Source organism: Loxodonta africana, chromosome 14, assembly GCF_030014295.1.
Source record: "Loxodonta africana isolate mLoxAfr1 chromosome 14, mLoxAfr1.hap2, whole genome shotgun sequence".
Classification (NCBI taxonomy): domain Eukaryota; kingdom Metazoa; phylum Chordata; class Mammalia; order Proboscidea; family Elephantidae; genus Loxodonta; species Loxodonta africana.
Genome location: NC_087355.1, coordinates 7,733,627 through 7,756,114, shown reverse-complemented (window position 1 = coordinate 7,756,114; position 22,488 = coordinate 7,733,627). Strand labels below are relative to the sequence as shown.

General features: G+C 40.5%; 1 protein-coding gene across 2 annotated transcripts in view; it reads left to right on the top strand.

The window, feature by feature from the left end:
* The window catches only part of TOX (thymocyte selection associated high mobility group box), a 367,991-nt gene that overhangs the window by 321,357 nt on the left and 24,146 nt on the right, over nucleotides 1-22,488 (top strand). For both annotated transcript variants that reach the window (XM_003408320.4, XM_023545698.2), the window contains exon 6: nucleotides 13,838-13,918. In XM_003408320.4, coding sequence (XP_003408368.1) covers nucleotides 13,838-13,918 — 81 coding nt within the window. The remainder of the gene's footprint in view (nucleotides 1-13,837; nucleotides 13,919-22,488) is intronic.

The window sequence follows — 22,488 nt, the reverse complement described above, 5'->3', positions numbered from 1 at the left end:
TCTTTGGTTCTCTTCATTCCCCTTTGCTCCGAGTGGGGTGGGACCAATTGATGTATCTTAGATGGCCACTCGCAAGCTTTTAAGACGCCAGACACCACTCACCAAAGTGGGATGTAGAACATTTTCTTAATAAACTATGTTATGCCAGTTGACCTAGATGTCCCACAAAACTATGGTCCCCAGGCCCCAATTCCAGCTACTCTGTGCCTCAAAGTGTTTGCATGTGTCAAGGAAACTTGTTGCTTTTGCTTTGGTCCAGTTGTGCTGACTTCTCCTATATTGTGTATTGTCCTTCCCATTACTGAAGTTTAATTTTTTTTTTTTTATACTATCTAGTTAGTGATTTCCTTCTCCCCCCCACCCCTGCCACCCTCCTAACCATCAAAGAGTGCTTTTTTCTGTGTATAAACCTTTTCTCAAGTTCTTATAATAGTGGTCTCACACAATATTTGTCCTTTCATGACTGACTTATTTCACTCAGTATAATGTCCTCCAGATTCATCCATGTCGTGAGTTGTTTCTCAGATTCCTTATTGTTCTTTATCATTGCATGGTATTCCACTGTGTGTATGTACCATAATTTGTTTATCCATTCATCTATTGATGGGCATTTAGGTTCTTTCCATCTGTTTGCTATTATGAATAGTGCTGCAATGAACATGGGCCTGCATATGTCTATTGGTGTGACAGCTCTTATTTCTCTAGGATATGTTCCTAGGACTGGGATTGCTGGATCATATGGTATTTCTATTTCTAGCTTTTTAAGGAAGTACCATATCGTTTTCCAAAGTGGTTGTACCATTTTACATTCCCACCAGCAGTGCATAAGGGTTCCAATCTCTCCACAGCCTCTCCAACACCTGTTATTTTCTGTTTTTTGGATTAGTGCCAGCTTTGTTGGAGTGAGATGGTATCTCATTGTAGTTTTTATTTGCATTTCTCTAATGGCTAATGATCGTGAGTGTTTCCTCATGTATCTGTTAGCCACCTGAATGTCTTCTTTGGTGAAGTGTCTGTTCATATCCTTTCCCCATTTTTTAATTGAATTATTTGTCTTTTTGTTGTTGAGGTGTTGCAGTATCTTGTCAATTTTAGAGATTAGACCCTTATCAGATATGTCATAGTCAAATTTTTTCTTTTCCTTCTGTAGGTTCTCCATTTACTCTTTTGGTGGTCTTTTGATGAGCATAAGTGTTTGATTTTTAGTAGCTCCCAATTATCTAGTTTCTCTTCTGGTATTTGTGCATTGTTAGTTAGTTATGGTTTGTATACAATTTATGCCATGTATTAGGGCCCCTAGCATTGTCCGTATTTTTTTTTCCTTGATCTTTATCTTTTTAGATTTTATATTTAGGTCTTTGATCCATTTTGAGTTAGTTTTTGTGTCTGGTGTGAGGTATGGGTCCTGTTTCATTTTTTTACAGATGGTTATCCAGTTATGCCAGCACCAGTTGTTAAACAGACTGTCTTTTCCCCAGTTAATGGACTTTGGGCCTTTGTCAAATATCAGCTGGGCATAGGTGGATGGATCTACCTCTGGGTTCTCAATTCTGTTCCATTGGTCTATGCATCTGTTGTTGTACCAGTACTAGGTTGTTTTGAAGAGGTTCTAAATTAAGGTGGTGTGAGGCCTCCCACTTTGTTCTTCTTCAGTAATGCTTTACTTCTCTGGGGCCTCTTCCCTTTTCATATGAAGTTGATGATTGTCTCTCCATCTCATTAAAAAATGCCATTGGAATTTGGATTGGGGTTGCATTGTATCTCTAGATCACTTTGGGTAAAATTGACATTTTCACAATGTTGAGTCTTCCTATCCATGAGCAAGGTATTTTTTTCCACTTATGTAGATCTCTTTTGGTTTCTTGTAGTAGTGTTTTTGCAGTTTTCTTTGTACAGGTCTTTTACACCTCTGGTTAGATTTATTCCTAAGTACATTATCTTCTTGAGGGCTATTATAAATGGTATTGATATGGTGATTCCCTTTTTTTAAGTTCTCATTGTCGCTTTAGAGGAATCCAACTGATATTTGCATGTTTATCTTATATTCTGGTACTTTGCTGAACTCTTCTATTAGTTCCAGTAGTTTTCTTGTAGATTCTTTGGGGTTTTCTGTGTATAAGATCATATCATCTACGAATAGGGATACTTTTACTTCTTCCTTACCAATTTGGATGCCCTTTATTTCTTTTTCTTACCTTATTGCTCTGGCTAAGACCTCCAGCACAATGTTGAGCAAGAGTGGTGATAAAGGGCATCTGTCGTAGGCTGGATTCTCTAGAGAAGCAAAACCAGTAAAGCAAATAAATAGATTAAAAAAACCTAGACTTATATCAAGGAAACAGCTCACACAACTGTAGAGGCTGGAACGTCTCAAGTCTATGGATCAGGATTCATGCAGCCACAGGGGCTGGTGAATCCAAGATCAGCAGGTCGGAGAGCAGGGCTCCTGCTCACAGGCTGTGAATGTCAACGAATCCCAAGAGTGGCAGGCAAGACCACAAGGCTTGTCCTGATACACCTAGCTGCAGGGGCTGGCGAACCCAAGACCAGCAGATCAGAGAGAGCAGGACTCTTGCTCACAGGCTGTGAAGACTGATGAATTCCAAGGTCGGCAGGTAAGCTGATAGCTCAAGTCCAAGTCCCAGGGATCAGAAGTCAGATGACAAGAGGCAACTGCAGGATCCAGAACAAGCCAAAAGCCTTGACAAGGCAAGCAGGAAGGAAGTAGATGGTGGAGGGCAGAGAGATGAAGGCTGAGGGGGCAGTGAGCCGCCACAGGCTCTGCCCCTGTGGGTACCATTCAGCAGATTCCATCATGGGACTCTGATCGCATATCAAATTTCACAGGGAAGTGATCATAACATTATACAACTGCCAAAACACTGAGAATCATGGCCCAGCCAAGCTGACACACATTTTTAGCCATCACATCATCCTTGTCTGGTTCCCATTCTTGAGGGGAATGCTTTCAGTCTCTCTTCACTGAGAATGATATTGGCTGTTGACTTTGTACAAATGCCTTTTATTGCGTTGAGAAATTTCCCTTCTATTCCTATCTTGCTGAGAGCTTTTATCACGAATGGGTGTTGGATTTTGTCAAATGCCTTTTCTGCATCAATTGATAAGATCATGTGGTTCTTTTGTTTTATTTATGTGATGGATTACGTTGATTGATTTCCTAATGTTGAACCATCCCTGCATACTTGGTATGAATCCCACTTGGTCATGATCAATTATTTTTTTGATATGTTATTGAGTTCTGTTGGCTAGAATTTTGTTGAGGATTTTTGTGTCTATGTTCATGAGGGATATTCGTCTGTAATTTTCTTTTTTTTGTGGTGTCTTTTCCTGACTTTGGTATCAGGGCTATGTTGGTTTCATAGAATGTGTTCAGGGGTATTCCTTCATTTTCGATGCTCTGAAATAGCTTTAGTACTGGTGAATAAGGATAAGAAGCAAGATGGGCAATTTCACAACAGACCCAAATGAAATAAAAACGATCATAATAGAATACTGTAAAAAATTGTACTTCAACAAATTTGAAAACCTAGAGGATAGACAAATTTCTAGAAACACACTGCCTGCCTAAACTAACACAAACCGAGGTAGAAAAGCTAAATAAACCCCATAACAAAAGAAGAGATTGAAGAGGTAATAAAAAAAAAAAAAATCTCCCAAGAAAAAAAATCCCTGGCCTAGACAGCTTCACTGGATTTTGTGGTTTTTAAGAATCACCTGGGGATCTTGCTAAAATGTGGATTCTGATTCAGTATATCTGGGGTGGAAATGCAAATTCTTAGTAGGGGTCCAAACCAGAATGAACCAGTTCAAAGCCCTGCTGTTCACAGATGATCTTGCTTAATAAAGATAGTGAGACTGCAGATCATGCTAGAAAGTATGTTTTGTGATCCACAGCTTGTGCAGCCTTATCCCCGGCACAAGCAGATAGAGGGCTGAATGGGCACCATCAGATGCTGCACTTACAAGAGGAAGCATATTGCATGGAATGAGCCACTGCTCTGCTCCTAAGTGGCAGCCCTTCCTCTAACCGTTTGGAAGAATTGCCAGCACAGCAAACACGTCTGCCTGGAATTCACATTGGGGCATCAAGAGAGTTTCTGCAAAATATCCCAAAGTGTTATTACGGTGTATGACCACCTGTTCTTTCTCTTTATGTTGACTCATTGTGCCAACATAATATCATATCTCTGCTTCAAACTAAATTAATTGTGTTTTACTTTCATTTAATATTCAAATTGGGGGAGCACGTGTAGGGTTATCTATTTTTAAAGAACTATTGCTAGAGCCAGATGAGAGGCAGACTATTAAACTTCAGAATTTAGGACAAACGTGCATGTTTCAAAACAAGCCAACATGATGCTCTTGGCATTGTGTAGGCAGCTGGTTCGAATAGAAGGCCAGGCTGCCACGTGCCACAATTGTTCAAAAAATCCTGTTGTCCTAGTAGCCCACAATTATGAACAGCAACAAATGTAAACAAAAACTGGGGAAAATGGACAAAACCATTGCTGACTTATTGGGGGCTTAGAAAATTACAATATTTAAGGGAAAACAGCTATTAGTGAGATTGCAATTGACTGTTTTCTTGACAGCCAGAGGGGACAGGACTAATAGAGCCGCTGTGTGTTTATATCACATGCTTTCTCACTGTGGAGTGTAGGCGGGAGCAAGGAGCCGCTGCTGCACGTAGATCTTTATTTTCAAAATCCATGGTGAGTGAGGAACTATATGTACTTTGCTTTCTGTGAAGACTCTTTCAAAGAAGAAAAATCAAAAGGAAGCTGAAAGAAGCGATAAAAATCCTCTGAGGAGCACAAGCCTCCCTTATGAATCGTGCCTACCAAAGCCACTGAGCAAACGTCACACACCAGAGATCTTGCCATTTTAATACTTTGGAAGACAGAAGACTGTGCTGAACCTGGAATGGGCACAGAGTTGTGTTTGGGATTCCAACCGGAGGTTTTAAATGCTAATGAATCGTAAGACAATGGAGAGCCCATTCCAGAGGCCTACGAAGTTGTTTTAAAAGGCACCAGATGGAGAAAGGAAAATAAAACTTAAGTATCGCTGTGATGTTGGGCTTTGCTACTTAGTTTTCACTGGCTGGAACCTACAGAGAAAGAAAAAAAATCCTAAGTTAACAGTATCGCGCCTTTTGTGTTAGACTCCTTAGAGTTTCAGTAACCATCAGCATCTTTTTTTATGAGATTCCATCAAAATTTCCATCCATCTACTTGTTTCTGAATTCTCTTATTCTGCTTATCATAATGCAGGACATAGGTCTACCGTGAGGATATAGAACAAACCAAACCCTATTAAATAGGAATCCATCCAGCTGTGAAGCAGAAGGGGTTGGTCCAAAGAGCTATAAAGGGTTCTTGGGTCATTTGCAACCACAGAAAGGCTGCTCTTAAGTAGAAAAGGAAAGCCACCTTAAATCGGAACCAGATGTAAATCACTAAATGAACCTTCGGTTCCTAATTGGAGACACAGCCAGGCTGTAATACATTTAGCAAATTACAAACAAAATGTTCTTGTTTACATTGCATTAAATGGTTTTAAAGCTTCAGCCAAAGAGCTAAATGAACATGCTGTTAGGCCAAAAACGGAGCGGAAGGCTGCTTCAGAGTGGGGTGCGCTGGGAAGAAACCACATCCCACGTGAGCCCAGAGTGTATTTTGGTAACTGCTTCACTGTCGTGGAAGGGGAAAGTGGATTTACCTAGCGATCCCAAGCCTAATGAGCAGATCTCCCTTGCAGGAAAACCGTCTGAATACTGTAACATATGCCTTCTTTCAGGATGCATAATTCATATCCAAGGACGTTAGCCACAGCAATTCAGCTCGATAGCAACACCTCATTATTTTATTCCTCAGTATTTATTCCTATGTTTGATGCCTCATGAAATTACTGTTAATGTGTTTATATAAGGGCAAATCTGACACAAGTGGGAAGAATATAATTTCCCACTCCTTCTTTCCCGCTGCTGTGTCCTCTCCCCCAGTAGAAGTGGCAAGTGTAAATAGTTAATTTGCTTCAATTATGAGCCTGTCCTGCTAAATTAGAAGCAGCAGGGATATGAAGAGCCAGAATTACACTTCTGAGGCAGCTAACAAATCCTCGGAGCCCATAGAATCAAATCATTTACTCCGCATTGGGGCTCAGACGCCCACTACATGAAGGCTGGCGGGTTGTTTTTGTTGTGTTGTCTTGTGTTTTCTTATAAAATGTGGCTTTTATGTCAGCAGTACTTAAGGTTAACTAAAATCCCATCGCAGTATAACATTCACCCTTGTGTTTATCGTGGCCATTTCCTTATAAACATCATGCGTTTTCCCAATTTTTAAAAAAAACTAGGAGTGGCTAAGACATTAAAAAAAAAAAAAACTAGGAGTGAAAAGATACGTAAAACAATTGTGAATTTAAAAACTGTAAAATCGAAGAAAATTTTATATTCAAAAGATTTGAAACTGGGCAATTAAAATTACATGAAATGGTGAGAATATTGTACTTCTAAATTGCAGGTATTTATATATGCATGGAATTATGGATATGCAAATGTGATTACTGCATGCCTTCATACATAGTACATAGTACACACATACAAATATATTCTCCTACACACATGGTGGAAACATATTTCACTTGAAAGTGTTCATGATATTGGTAAGAAAATAAATCTAACATAATAGTCAAGCCTGTTGTGCTTTGTGTATTATCACATACATAATATGTCCATAATTATAATACTTAACGACAATATGTAAGAATGTGTGGGGCGGGTTGAACACCTGTATAGCAAACCCTCTATTACCTTTGACGTACATTTTAATTTAGAAGGTGCAATTCAATAATCCATGTAAGAGTCACGCTAATGCTGATTCATACAAGGAACAACCTGAGACCAAGGATTATACACTCAAATATTTACTGAGCACCTACTGTGTACCAAGCACTGCCCTGAATTTTGGGGCTTCAGCAATAAACAAGAAGACAAGGCCCCCCAAAGGAAATAACAGACACTTCACCAAAGAAGACACTGAAGTCGCCAACAGACACATGAGGAAATGCTCACAGTCACTGACCGTTCAAAAACAATCACTGACCGTTAGAGAAATGCAAATCAAAACCACGATAAAATACCATCTAACCTGGGCATTACTGGCACAAATCAGAATATAACAAATGTTGGAGAGGCTGCGGGGAGATCAGAACTCTTATGCACTGCTGGTGGGAGTGCAAAATGATACAACCATTTTGGAAAATGATATGGCGCTTCCTTAGAAAGCTAGAAGTAGAAATACCATATGATCCAGGGAAATCTCACTCCTAGGAATATATCCTAGAGACATGAGACTCATCACACAAATAGATATATGCACACCCCTGTTCACTGCAGCATTGTTCACAATAGCAAAAAGATGGAAATAACCTAGATGTCCATCAGCGGATGAATGCATAAACAAACTGTGGTACATACACACAATGGAGTATTACACAACGATAAAGAACTGCAAAGCATCTCATAACACGGATGAATCTGGAGGGCATTATGTTTAGTGAAATAAATCAATCACAAAAGGGCTCCATAGACACATCCAAACTCCCTGAGGGACCGAATTGCTGGGCTGGGGGCTTCAGGGACCATGGTCTCCAGGAACATCTAGCTCAGTTGGCATAACATAGTTTATAAAGAAAATGTTCTACATTCTACTTTGGTGAGTAGCGTCTGGGGTCTTAAAAGCCTGTGAGCAGCCATCTGAGATGTTCCACTGGCCCTGCCGCGTCAGAAGCAAGGAAGAATGAAGAAAACTAAAGACGCACGGGAAGATTAGTCCAAAGGACTAATGGACTACATCTACCACAGCCTCTAACAGATTCAGTCTAGTACAACTAGATGGTGCCCAGCTACCACCACTGACTGCTCTAACGGGGATCGCAACAGAGGGTCCCGGACAGAGCTGAAGAAAAATGTAGAACTAAATTCCAACTCACAAAAAAAGACCAGACTTTCTGGCCTGACAGAGACTGGAGAAACCCTGAGAGTATGGCCCCTGGATACCGTTTTAGTTCAGTAATGAAGTCACTCCAAGCCAAAGATTAGACAGGCCCATGAGACAAAACGAGACTAAAGTGGCACACGAGCCGAGGGGCAAGGACTAGAAGGCAGGAGGGGACAGGAAAGCTGGTAATAGGGAACCCAAGGTCAAGAAGGGAGAGCATTGACATGTTGTGGGGTTGTAAACCAATGTTATAAAACAATATGTGTACTAATTGTTTAATGAGAAACTAGTTTGTTCTGTAAACCTTTGTCTAAAGTACAGTAAAAAAAAGAAACCAAGATCTGGAAAATAAAGAAGACGACAAGGCCCCTGCAGTCAGGAGTCTGAGAGGCAGACTCAACTGGGGATGTTCTCAGCTGCTCAGAGGAGGAATTGAAACAAAGACGGATCTTTTAACACCACATTGATTTGATTCACACCACAGTTTTGCCGTACACTTGCTATGAAAACAAACAAACAAAAAACCTATTGCCATCGAGTCAAGTCCAACTCATAGCAACCCTATAGGACTGAGTACAACTGCCCCACAGGGTTTCCAAGGAGCGGCAGGTGAATAGGAACTGCCGACCTTTTGATTAACTGCCATAGCTCTTAACCGCTATGCCACTAGGGCTTCCTCCAAGCCTATAAATTTTTTTTTTTTTTTTTATAGGACAGAGTAAAAAAGACCCATAGGCTTTCCAAGACTGTAGATGTTTAAGGAAGCAGACTGCCCCATCTTTCTCCCCCTGAGCCGCTGATGAGTTCGAACTGCTTACCTTTTAGTTAGCATCGGAGTCCTTTAACCACTGCCCCACCAGGGCTTCAGGTCATTTATAGACTCTCAGTATATTTTTAAATGTAATTGAACAACATTGGACTGGCCCTAGTCACCCTCACTCAATAAGTAAAACAGATGACTATCTTGTAGCTATTTTCTCAAGCAAGGAGCTTGCGTCTGGTACCTGCCATTCCAGAAACAGGTCACATCAAAACTGTTTAGACCCCTTAGATAGATCAAGCAGTCTTCAAAAAGAAATGATAGCAAGATTTTTACCATATTCTATAATACTTTCAATCCTCTGAATACCATGTTATAAAGTTCTTAGGCTTTTGGAACACTTGAGAAAACTGAGCAAGTTACACAAGATGGAAATTTTACCACATTTAAGGGTAAGGTTCTATATAAAATACAGATGCATGTAAATAATAACAGCATTGAAAGAAGCCACAAACTTTAAATTTCTAAAGAATATGGCAGGGAATTGTGATTAATTCATTATTCCTTATACAAATATCTTTCTAAGCATTTTCCATAAAAATAAACTTGCAGTTGAAAGAAATACGTTTGAAGTTAACCAAAAAAGCAAAATGCCTTTTAGTTTTTTTTTTTTTATAGCATTTGAATAGAGTCCAGAATTGAAAGAACTTAAATGTTTTCTTATTATTTCTGTAAAGACTTTGTTGAAATAAACTATGACTGGAGATTAACTAAGGGCAAGGCAGAAAAGGAGGAAGGAAGAAGGAATTAAACTATAAGACTTTTGCTTTTCTGTATCAGGGATTAAAAAAAAAAACCCAGTGCCATCGAGTCAGTTCCGGCTCATAGGTACAGAATACAGGATAGTTTGAGAAAGGAACAGAAAGTAAAAGAGTAAGACAGATTTATTAGAACCTTTTTCTGTTTATGGTAGTCATTGCTATTGAATTGATGATTTTAATTAGAGGTTATTAATCTACAAATATAGGAGTTCCTGTTGGTGTAAACAGTTAAGCACTCGATTACTACCCAAAAGGTTGGTAGTTCAAACCCACCCAGACGTGCCTCAGAAGACAGGCTTGGCAATCTGCTTCTGAAGGGTCGCAGCCTTGAAAACTTATGGAGCAGGTCTATTCTGCACATGTGGGGTTGTCGTGAGTCGGAATAGACTTGACAGCAATAACAACAATAGCCTATAAAATATATGTACATACTGGTATTGAGAGCATTTTAGAAATGATTCAGTGATTTACTAAACTACACAAACAGGATCTAGATCTCCAGAATTGCTATTTGATGCCTATCTATCTATGTATGTTTTAGTTTAGCCATTATATGTTTTCATTTAACCACTGAGATGCAGTCCTTAGCTAGGCTATGGTAGCTTTCTTAGAATAACAAACCACAGCACATAACTGAATTAGGGCAGGATGAATTCAAAAGTGTTTGGATGAGCTGTGGAAAATGATAAATGATGTATTACAGTTTTTAAATCCTCATCTGGCCAACTTTGCACTTTATTTCAAACAGCTGTCGACCATTTGGAAGCCATTTTGTAGCTCAACCGAGTACTAATATTTACTGTATGAATCATATACCTTTAAAATGTTTGTCTTTCCCTGAGAGAGGGAGGGACCGCTTCTCTCCCCAACCTAACTTTGACATAAGTCAGACCCATCCTTATAGGCTATGAGGTTTGTGTCCTTGATCATGGTAGTGCACGGTCATTGCCCAAGGCAGCCCGACTCATTGTTGGTTTCCACAAGTACAGGACTGTCTCCATCTGTGAACAGAGGCTTTTGAAAAAGTTCGCCAGGAACTTTTTGTGGGTAATTTTTAAATATCTGTTCGAAAGGAAGAATTTCCCCACTTCTTAAGAATTTTCCCCACTACTGGCATATGGAATTCTTAAATATTCTTTTCTCATTGTCTCATATATTTGAGGTCATCCTTCAGAGACTTCCATCAAATGTAGAATTTTAAACGAATTCCTGTGCATTTTTAGAAGGTAGCATGAGAAAGACGTACAGGATGAACCATGCTGTAGACATTAGGCAGTTTCCAAAGGTGGGAGTTCAGCTTGCTGGGGTGGGGGTGAGGGCTGAAGGATCTCAGATTTTAATTCTGATCTGGGCTCCTACCCTTTAAAGGCAAGTACAGTAATAAAACCAAAAACCAAAGCCAGTGCCATCGAGTCGATTCTGACTCATAGCAACCCTGCAGGACAGAGTAGAACTGCCCCATAGAGTTTCCAAGGAGCGCCCAGCGGATTCGAACTACTGACCCTTTGGTTAGCAGCCGTAGCACTTAACCGCTACACCACCAGGGTTTCCAGTATGGTAATAAACCTCTTGAAATCCTCCCTCGGAACATCTGCAGCTATTCAGAGAAGAGAAGCTTCTTCGCTCCAGGAAATGTGACGTGATGAGTTTACCCTTTTCTAAAGTGTTATTTAGGCAGTTAGGCAATGATCCCACGTAGCCAATCATCAATAGCCAACAGGGAGCCATTGGTAGAAAACAAGGCCTCCGGAGCGCTAGTCAGGTATCTCCTAACAACATTGATCCCTTTGTGAAGCCAGGGGCAGATTCAGGCTGAAATGCATTGAGTTAGCTAAATTTCTCCCATGGGTGTTAAACAACAAATTGCAGAAATGCCAATACTTTGTGCGATGTTAACTACCAGGAGCCCAACAAAGAGACGGCAACACTATAGCTGTTTCAGAAGAAACCAAATGAAAGAAAGATGATAGAAGCTGCATCAGGCCTTCTGGCAATGCTGTCTTTCTATTCCTACCTAGAAAATGATGCTTTGGGCAATGGTAGGGACCAAAGTGTGTTATGTTTAAAAAAAAAAAAAAGCCTCTGGAAGCTAAGCAAACATTAGTTAGCTGAATGGGGGTCACTTGGAGTAGCATATTCATAATAAATGATGGAAATCCTTAGGTTATACAAATACATATTAACATCAAAGATACATTTACTAAATATTTGCTTCAAAGTCATGAACAGGATTTCTATCAGTGTAGGAGAAAATCCCTCTTGAAACCATTTTAACGCATTAAAAGTAAATGTAAACATTGTCAGTTTAAGACCATTAATTATAAATTATGTCTTGGAGAAAGAAGTTTAAGGAAAGCCAATAAACAGAAATATGTCTCTCAAGAAAAAAATACAACAATAAAAAGCAGGAGAACTCTGTTTCTGACTGTGGCTGAACCAACACATATAGTAGGCACGGGCCATATTGTTCAAGGCATTTGCTCTGCTATAGCATTTGTCTGTTTATGTGTGAATTTCCAAAAATAAATCGGAATTTGGCTTCCCATAATTAGCTCACTAAATATAGAAGACTCTTATACTTGAAGGATTTATTTGCTTTTTACTGAAAAAGCTTCTAAATAGACTTTTAAGTTTCTTTAACTATGTCCTATTTAGTAAAACTGGTACAATGATTATATGATAATATGGACTCATTCTTAATTGCCTTATTTTAATTGACTTGTTAGACTGAAATGCCAAATAGAAGTCTAGACTGAAAACCAAGAAAAAAGAAATAAAACAAACCCATTGCCATTGAGTGAATTCCAACTCATAAAGAAGAACAATTAGCACATTCATTTCATACAGTCCTGTTATAATTCTGTTAACAAGGTTAGACATTTGTTTACCGTAAGTAAAATGTTCTCCTTTAATTGAAATATTCGCAAGTAAATAATAATTGTCACATCTTGCATTTCTCATTCGACTTCTGGACTCAGAAAACCACCATCAGCCTTAGAAGCTAGGCTCTGCTACCAACTTGGGCAGGTATTTGGTCTTTAGGCATAACTGGTATTTAAGTACTCTGACTAACGCTAAAGCCGCTTTTCAATACTGATCTGTGTCTGTTTTTTTGAGCTCTGCCTTGCCAGCTCTTAGCCAAGCCTGGCTCTCTGCTGTGAGACACAAGGTGTGGGAAATTTGAAATAGTTACATCAGTGAAACTACCTTTTGACTTAAGAAGGAAATGGTGGAGAACATTTTGTTCTTCAGGCCTGACTTCAAAACATTACCAAAACATACCCCAAAGCCTTGCAAGGATTAACTGAAGGGTAGCAGACAACCACATGTGTTCACTTTGCTAGTCTTCCAGTTGCCGCACTCTTCCATACTCTCAAGTCATTTTTCAGTTACGTTTGTTCAGTTTGGGATGATTTCACTTTTATTTTCAAGATGATTCCCCCTCAAACGGGCAAGCTTCTGAAAACTAAAATTCATTTCGGGACATTTTTACCTTTTCAAAACAAGGTATTCACTCACAGATGCGGGTCACCCATGTTTTCGTTGGCAGGACAGGACCAGAACGGGCTCACTGAACGCATGCCATCTTTACCCACTCCTGGTTCCCATGCCACCCCCAATGGGGTCCTTAACTTCTGTCCCTGATTCCTGAGGCTTAGGAGATGCAGACAGGACTTCAAAGTTCAGAATTTTTTTTTAAAAGTGATGATGCTCCAAACCTCATCCTGTCCCTTTGATTTGTTTATTGAACATAATTTCTCTTCTTTTAATTCTGTCCTTATTTTTATGGAAACACGTGGAACCTATATAGCAGGATTTGAGGGCACTGTAGGATTATCTGTCCATTTTTTATATGCATACGAATATTTTCTTTATTCATATGTAGATTCCCTGGAAACCTTCTTCACTGCTGTCTTTCTTTCTAAGCCAACTACTACCACTCTCAAACTAGCCCACATAAATCTTCTCATAGGCTTTCTGTAAAATGTAAAATTTTACTATTCATCCTCTTCTTATCTGGTCTATTGGCATAGTTCTTAAAAAGCTGTTTCAGTAGAATGATCACTTCTACTGGACTTTAAGCAAACAGAATCTTTGGGGAAATAGGTATTATTGTGTGTGTGTGTGTGTGTGTGTGTGTGTGTGTGTGTGTATTACTGTTCTGCACTGCACCTCTCTGAAAACAAAAGCAGATGTACTTTCTAATTTAAGGCTCTTTGTTGTTGTTACAGGTCTATAAAAAGAAAACCGAGGCTGCAAAGAAGGAGTACCTAAAGCAACTAGCAGCCTATAGAGCCAGCCTGGTCTCCAAGGTAACCTGCAATTGTCTGGTATTGTGATGGATTCTGGCCATCTAGGTGCAGACTTTGATAGTAATTTAAAAGCATAAAAGATCACTTTTAGCATTTTTGCACAATCTTCTTTGTTGTAAAAGAAAAAGTAAATCCTACACAAAGCGATATGTTATGGAAATATTTCTTCATGCCTAAAAGACCAGAGCAGCATCTTCCGGGCTCTTTGTATTGTCTACCTGTGGATTTGGGGATGGATGGGCTAGTCACAGTCCGTTCGTAGTCCTGAGCCAACTTTCTATTTCCATATCCCGGGAACTCCGTTCCCCCATCCCGTTGGCCCTTGCTGAGGAAATGCCCATTCTTAAATCCTAGCCTTAATACTGCATTATTAGGAGGTAAGCCTGCCACAGAAAGAGATCACGTTCATTCATTTGAAAATAAAAACACCGTTTAAGAATAGTTTATGCTTTAGAATATCTTAATCACTAGTCTTTTCTGTTTAAGATATTCTAAAGCATAGACTATTCCTAAGTGGTATTTTTATTTTCAAATGAATGGATGTGATCTCAGTTTGTCCTTTCTGGAGGAGTCACTGGGTGGTACAAGATTGGCAGTTCAAACCCACCCAGAGGTGCCTCAGAAGACAGGCCTGGCGACATGCTTCCAAAAGGTCGCAGCCTTGGCAACCCTATGGAGCAGTTCTACTCTGCACGCGTGGGCTCGCCCTGACTCAGTAGCAACTAACAACAACAACGATGGTCCTTTCTGTTACAGATACTCAAGAGTTGACCCTGTGAGATCTCTGGTTAATATACTTCTCAGGGAGGTAACCTCAGAGAGCTGGGGCTGAGTCCGTATGTGGCTAAAACTGCGTCATCTCAAACTCAGATCTGGCTGCTGCTTTTTATGGCTTGAGGCTCAGGACTTCATCCCACTCACTCCAAAACAAAACAAAACAAAACAAAAAACTCATTTTTATTCACAAATATGCACCCCCATTCTATCAACTCTAAAACAATTACAGAAATTATTTTTTAATTGGGGAAAATATGCACTGAATATGAGCCCTGGTGGTGCAGTGGTTAAGAGCTCGGCTGCTAAACAAAATGTCGGCAGTGAGATCCACCAGTGGCTCCTTTGAAACTCTATGGGGCAGTTCTACTCTGTGCTATAGGGTCCCTGTGAGTTGGAACGGAGTCCATGGCCACGGGTTTGGTTGGTTTGGTTTTTCTTTTTTTTTTTTTTATGGTGATGCAGAGAAGAAAAGAACACAATATGCAAGTACACAAAAATTTCAGCCGACCATCAGTTTAATTCAACTTTATGTCTACCTCTAAAATATTAGTATTGTGGGAAAGGTTATCATTTGTTATTTAACCAGAGTCTGTTGTATTATCTCACTATGGATTTCTCACTTTTTAATTTAGCTAACTCCTTTTGAAACTATTTGTATTTTCCGCTGATACTGCCTCACGTTTCTGTATAATTACAGAATTCACAGAAAGTGTGCAAAATTATCGCAGAAAATAAGGTCCCGAATGTTAAATCCAGTCAGCTCTCAGACTAAATAGTCCTGATGATTTTGTTCCAAATCAACATGGCCAAAATACAAGGAGAACTTTAAAAAGTAATTCCCCTGTTTCATCCAAGATCAGTCTCTTTTGGGCATGAGTTTTAGTCAGAGCATTTTGCATATGAGAAAATCAATACCTAACAGCTCAGTCCCAATGCAAAGCACTCTAGGTAATGGTGTGCAGATTGCCAGAATGCTAGTATACTGACTAAGCCTCTACTTTCTAAACAAGTGTCCCCAGATTTGCTCTTAGCTGCAACTTTTCTTACTCTTCGCTCTTCACTTGCAACCCACAGTCTATGGCAATTTGTATAAATGCTGCGAATTGCCAATTCCACATTTTAAAAAACCAAGCACTTTTTTTTTACAGCTTACTCTGAAATTTTCTCCTCCTTGACAGTAGGAATTTTGCTGGAGCTGTTGAATATGCATTTATATACAACTGTCTATTGTGTGTGTACAAATTGAAGGAAAGCTCCAAACACCCGCTCTCAGGAAAAAAGTAACCCTCTGACGTTATATGGAATGGATATTTGCAGTATAACCTTGTAGGCATGTACAGAAAATTTGCCAGCCTACCCTTCCATGACATATGGGAAAATCCATTACTTTTCCATTTTAAATTATGACATGGTAAAAAAAAAAAAAAAAAAAGCCATTCCTATTTACACATGCATTTTCTGTTATATACTTGTGATATGTTATAAATGATAATGATTTCTGTATTCTGAAAGATCAGTAAGTGCAGTCACAAAAACGCTACTTGATAACAATAGTTACAATTCCAGATAACCACAAGGAGTCAGCTGAACTCCTTTATTTTCCTCCATTCATGCATCCATTTGGCAGATTATCCTGGGCACATGGTCTGTGCCAGGCACTGTGCCAGGCTCAGAGGACACAGGAGAAGAATAAGGCAGATGTACTGAGGAGACCAATAATGAACCAATAATAAAAACATAAATTAATTGTGCACCAGTGTTCATTGCAGCACTGTTCACAGTATCCAGGATGGAAACAACCTGAATATCCATCGGCAGATGAATGGATAAACAAACTGTGGTCTGTCCATACAATGGAATATTACACAGCCGTAAAGAGAAATGGAGATCTGATAACATGTTACGACATGGATGAACCTTGAAAACATTATACTAAATGAAATAAAAAAAAAATGAAATAAGCCAGTCACAAAAGGACAAATATTGTACGATCCCACTTACATATAGATATGAGATATATATAGATCCCACTTATCTAGAGAGAAGAACTGACACCTCTGAATTGTGGTGTTGGCAAAGAATATTGAATATACCATGGACTGCCAAAAGAACAAATAAAACTGTCTTGGAAGAAGTACAACCAGAATGCTCCTTAGAAGCAAGGATGGTGAGACTGCGTCTTTCAAACTCTGGACATGTTGTCGGGAGAGATCAGTCCCTGGAGAAGGACATCATGCTTGGTAAAGTACAGGGTCAAAGAAAAAGAGGAAGACCCTCAACAAGATAGATTGACACAGTGGCTGCAACAATGGACTCAGGCATAACAACAATTGTGGGCACAGTGCAGGACCGGGCAGTGCTTCTTTCTGTGGTACATAGGGTCGCTGTGAGTTGGAACCGACTCCACAGCACCTAACAACAACAACATAGAGACCAAAGCTTATTAGTGGTTAGCAGGGCCGTTGCCTAGGGAACACTGTCGGTGGTGGTGGTGGTGGAATGATTTGGAAAAGAATAGCAGTGGCTGTACAACATGATGAATGTACTCAATGCCACTAACTTGTGTGTGTTAAAAATTGTGGAATCAGCAAATGTATTTTTATACATACTTTTACCACAGTTAAAAAATAGAAACTAATAAATGCTCAAGATCTTTGAGAATATACTGTTCTGAAGAAAGTAAGTGAGGGATCTGGTAGGATGGTCTGGAAAGGCCTCTTTGACGAGGTGACATTGAAGTGAGACCCAAAGGAAGAGAAGGTGCTGGAAAGAAGCAAAGAGATCCTGAGGCTCATGCAGACCCAGCAGCAGCAGAGCAAGGGCAGAGACCCCGTGGTGGTGAAAGTGTCTCGTTGGATGGAGAGGAGGTCCATGTGGCTGGAGCTCAGTGAACGGAGAGAGAGTGGTTTGAACTGAAGCTGGGGCACAGTCAGAAGCCAAATGATAGAAGCATCACCGGGCTCTGAAGGGAGCTTGGGTTTTGTTCTCAGTGCAGGGTGAGCGCCCGAGTAGGCTTCAGTAGGAGATGGCATGATCAGATTTACTAAAGATCACTTTACATGCATGCGTTGCTTGATCCTCATACCTTACCCCTCAAAGTTGGCGTGATTGTCAACATTTCACTGAAGAGGAAAAGTATCACACAGGTAGCCAGTTGCCTCCACAATAACGTTTTCTGCTGATCCACACTGCTGGAGGGTCCTGGTAGCATGCTTGATGTGCGTCCTTCAGACACCCATACAAACAGCCCAGGAGTCAGTGGCATTGCGTTGATATTTTCTCTGCTAAGTTCATTTTTGTCCATGGAAAATTTCTTAGCCAGGGCACAGTGTCCCTTTTCCTGAGCTCTTGCTGGTCACTTGGATTTGCTCCTCCAGAAGTACGTTTCCCCAAGTCAGGCATTGCATCCTGAGACCAACGGATCTCCCCTTGCTAATGTGGAGCTGCCACATAGTCTGTACTTCCAGCTGCTTGAACTCCAGGGCACGCTCTGAATCCATTCCAGGACTGCGAGATGGCTGTTCCATGTCAGGCACAGCGCTAGGTGCTGAGAACACAAGGATGACCGCAAACAGATCAAAGTTAACCTCTCCTCATACTTGAAAGATTTGAAGCCATACTCTGAAGATTAGTTGCTTCTTACAGAGCACATCCAAAACGGAAACGGACAGTGAACATTGACTCCTCCCATGAAACTGAGCCTAGGGATACATAGGGCCTCCCCTCCTCGTATTGTTACTTTCTTTAGTTTAAATATATCATAGACCATCTAATCCAGCATAGTGGAATCCCTGCGTGGTGCAAATGATTAACACACTCAGCTGCTAACTAAAAGGTTGGAGGTTCAAGTCCACACGGGGTGTATCGGAAGAAAGGCCTGGTGATCGATTCCAAAAAGTCAGCCACTAAAAACCCTATGTGGAAAAAGGGGCAAAGGATATGAACGGACGGACACTCCACCAAAGAAGGCATTCAAGTGGCTGAGAGGCGCACGAGGAAATGCTCACGATAAGAAGCCATTGGAGAAACGCAAGTCAAAATTACAATGAGAAACCATCTCACCCTGACATTACTGGCATTAATTAAAAAAAAAAAAATTTTTTTTTGGAGAGGTTGCAGTACAACTGGAACTCTTATGCACTGCTGGTGGAAAATAAAATGGTACAACCACTATGGAAAATGATACAGTGCCTCCTTAAAAATCTAGAAATAGAAATATGGTACAATCCAGCAATCCCACTCCTAGGAACATATCCTAGAGAAATAAGAGCCAACACATGAATAGACATATGCTCACCCATGTTCATTGCAGCACTATTCATAATAGCAAAAAGATGGAAACAACCTAAGTGCCCATCAACAAATGAATGGATGAACAAATTATGGTACATACAAGTGGAATACTATGCAATGATAAAGACCAATGATGAATCCATGAAACATCTCACAACATGAATGAATTTGGAGGGCATTATGCTGAGTGAAATCAGTCAATCACAAAAGGACAAATATTGTATAAGACCACTATTATAAAAACCCAAGAAAAGTTTGCACCCAGAAAAAAATGATCTTTGCTAGTTACAGGGGGAGGAGAGGGGTGGGGAAGGGAAATCCCTAACTAGACAGTAGACAAATGCTAACTTTGGTGAAGGCAAAAACAACACACAACATAGGGGAAGTCAGCACAGCTTGACCAAGTCAAAGTCATAGAAGCTCCATAGACACATCCGGACACCTTGAAAGACCGTGTTACTGGGGCTTAGGGCTGGGGACCACGGTCTTGAAGGACGTCTAATCTAGGTCAATGGCCATAACACAGTTCATAAAGAAAATGTCTTACATCCTACTTTGGTGAATAGCATTTGGGGTTTTAAAAGCTTGTGGACGGCCATCTAAGATATATCTATTGGTCCCATCCCAACTGGAGCAAAGGAAAATGAAGAAAAACAAAGACACGAGGAAAATAGTGCAAAGGACTAATGGATCACCTGAACCACAGCTTCCAGCAGCCTAAGTCCAGAAAACCAGACGGTGCCTGGCTACCATCACTGGCTACTCAGACAGGGACCACAATAGAGGGTCCTGGACAGGGCAGGAGAAAAATGTGAAACAAAATGCAACTTCACAAAAAAAAAAAAAAAAGACCAGACTTACTGATCTGACAGAGACTGGAGGAACCCCCCCAAGACTGCGGCCCCTGGACACCCTGCTAACTCCGAACTGAAGCCGCTCCCGAAGTCTACCTTTCAGCCGAAGATTGGACAGGCCTATAAAACAAACTATCACATGTAAGGCACATGCTTCTTAGTTCAATCAAGTATACGAGACCAAATGGGCAACACCTGCCCAAAAGCAAAGGTGAGAAGGCAGGAAGGGACAGGAAAACTGGACAAATGGACACGGAGAGCCCAGGGTGGAACGGGAAAAGGGGAGAGTGCTGACACAATGCAGGGATTGCAACTAATGTGACAAGACAATTTGTGATAAAACTTTTGAACGAAAAATTAATTTCTGCTTTCAACTTTCACCTATAACATGATAAAATTTAAAAAAAAAAAACCCTATGGAACATAGTTCTTCACTGACACACACGGGGTCACCATAGTTAAAATCAACTCCATAGCAACTATTTTACTGTTAATCCAACATATGAATTAACACGGTTCCAGGCCCAATTAGAATTGAAATCTATCAACAGTAACAAAGCTCGATCCCAATAAATGAATATTTGCCCTTCATACTTCAAAATGACAATACTGATACATTCTCCATGGGACATTGAATTTGTTCCAATAATAATAAAAATACAAATAGTGTCCTTCTATTGAGTAGCTTTTAAGTGCCCCACACTTAAATATATGTAGGCATTTTATACTTATTTCTGCACGTCATCAAAGCAACCCTGCCAGATAGTGTGCAGCTTCATTTGTTCTAAACAGTCTCTAGACAGATTAAACAACTTGTCACCATAAGCAGAGGCTCCTGGTGGCAGAGCAAGGACTCAGGCTTCTAGCTGGTTTGTCCCAAAGCTTACATGTTTTTCTGTACCGTGAGCGATTTTCACATACTTTATCCCCCCAAAAATAATATGCCACCTCCTTCATCTTAAACAGAAATTAAATAGATTTAATTTTAGATTTAAAATAAATAGAAACAGAACCAACAAGAGTGAGAATATATATGTGTGTGTGTATATATATATATTCATATATGGTAGCATAATGGTTAAGTATTGGCTGCTAACTGAAGGGTTGGCAGTTCAAACCCACCAGCTGTTCTGCTGGACAAATGCCTGGTGATCTGCTCCTGTAAAGATTGCAGCCTAGGAAACCCTGCGGGGCAGTTCTACTCTGTCATGTAGGGTCACTCACTAGGAGTTGGAATCAACTCGATGGCACACAACAACAAAAAATATACAAATACATACAGAGAGAGAGAGAGATTTATTTTAAGGAATTGGCTCATGCAATTGTAGAGTTAGCCAGTCCAAAATCTGCAGGTCAGGTGATAGGCCGGAAACCCCAGCAGGCTTGTCCCCAAAGTCTGTAGGCCAGGCTCGAAGTTCTGGCAGGATGTCTGTTTACAGTCTTGAGGAAGAATTTCTTCTCCCTCAAGAAACCTTAGTTTTTGCTCTTAAGGCCTTCAGTTGATTGGATGAGGCCCACCCATATGGTGAAGGGTAATCGGCTTTACTTGAGACCAATCGATTTAAAAGTTAGTTACTGTCAAGTTGGCTCTGACTCATAGTGACCTTATATATAACAGAACGAAATTTAAATATCTTCACAGCAACTTCTAGAATGAGTGTTTGACCAAACAACTGGGCATCTTAACTGTCATGGATTGAATTGTGTCCCCCAGAGATACGTGTCAACTTGGTTAGGCCGTGATTCCCAGTATTGTGTGGTTGTCCTCTATTTTGTGATTGTAATTTTATGGTAAAAAGGATTAGGGTGGGATTATAACACCCTTACCAGGTCACATCCCCGATCCAATGTACAGGGAGTTTGCCTGGGGTGTGGCCTCCACCACCTTTTATCTTATAAGAGATAAAAAGGAAAGGGAAGCAAGCAGAGAGGGGGTACCTCATACCACTAAGAAAGCAGCACTGGGAGCAGAGCGAGTCCTTTGGACCCAGGGTTCCTGTCTGGAGAAGCTCCTAGTCCAGGGGAAGATTGATGACAAGAATTTTTCTCCAGAGCCAACAGAGAAAGCTTTCACCTAGAGCTGACACCCTGAATTTGAACTCCTAGCCTACTAGACTGTGAGAAAATAAATTTCTCTTTGTTAAAGCCACCTACTTGTGGTATTTCTGTTATAGTAGCCCTAGATAACTGAGTCAATAACCTAGCCAAGTTGACACCTAAAATTTAACCATCACAAATAGCTAAGAGCAAAGCAGTTCTGGCCTAAATGAGGCTGGCTTCTAGAAGGCTGTCTACTTCTACCCACCTCCCTCAACCAGCAGGGGCTGACCAGAGACCTCGAGAGGAATTCGGGGTCCGCAGAATGCCTGGACCACTGCTTTGCACCATGCTGTTGCTGTGGTGCCAGGGCTACCCCTTGATAGCGTGGCACCATCCACATCCCAGTGACTGGCCTGCCCAGTGTCAGCTACCTCCTGTTGTGCAAACCCGTCATGATGCAGGACCCACAAATGTGGGTGTACAGTGTTATAAACACAGTACCGGTCAGACCCTAGAATAATCGTTCCATTTTAGGGTATATAATGTAATGGGAGAAGTTGGCAAGATTTCAGAGGAACAAGACATAAAAGCGACTGAAAGGTCAAC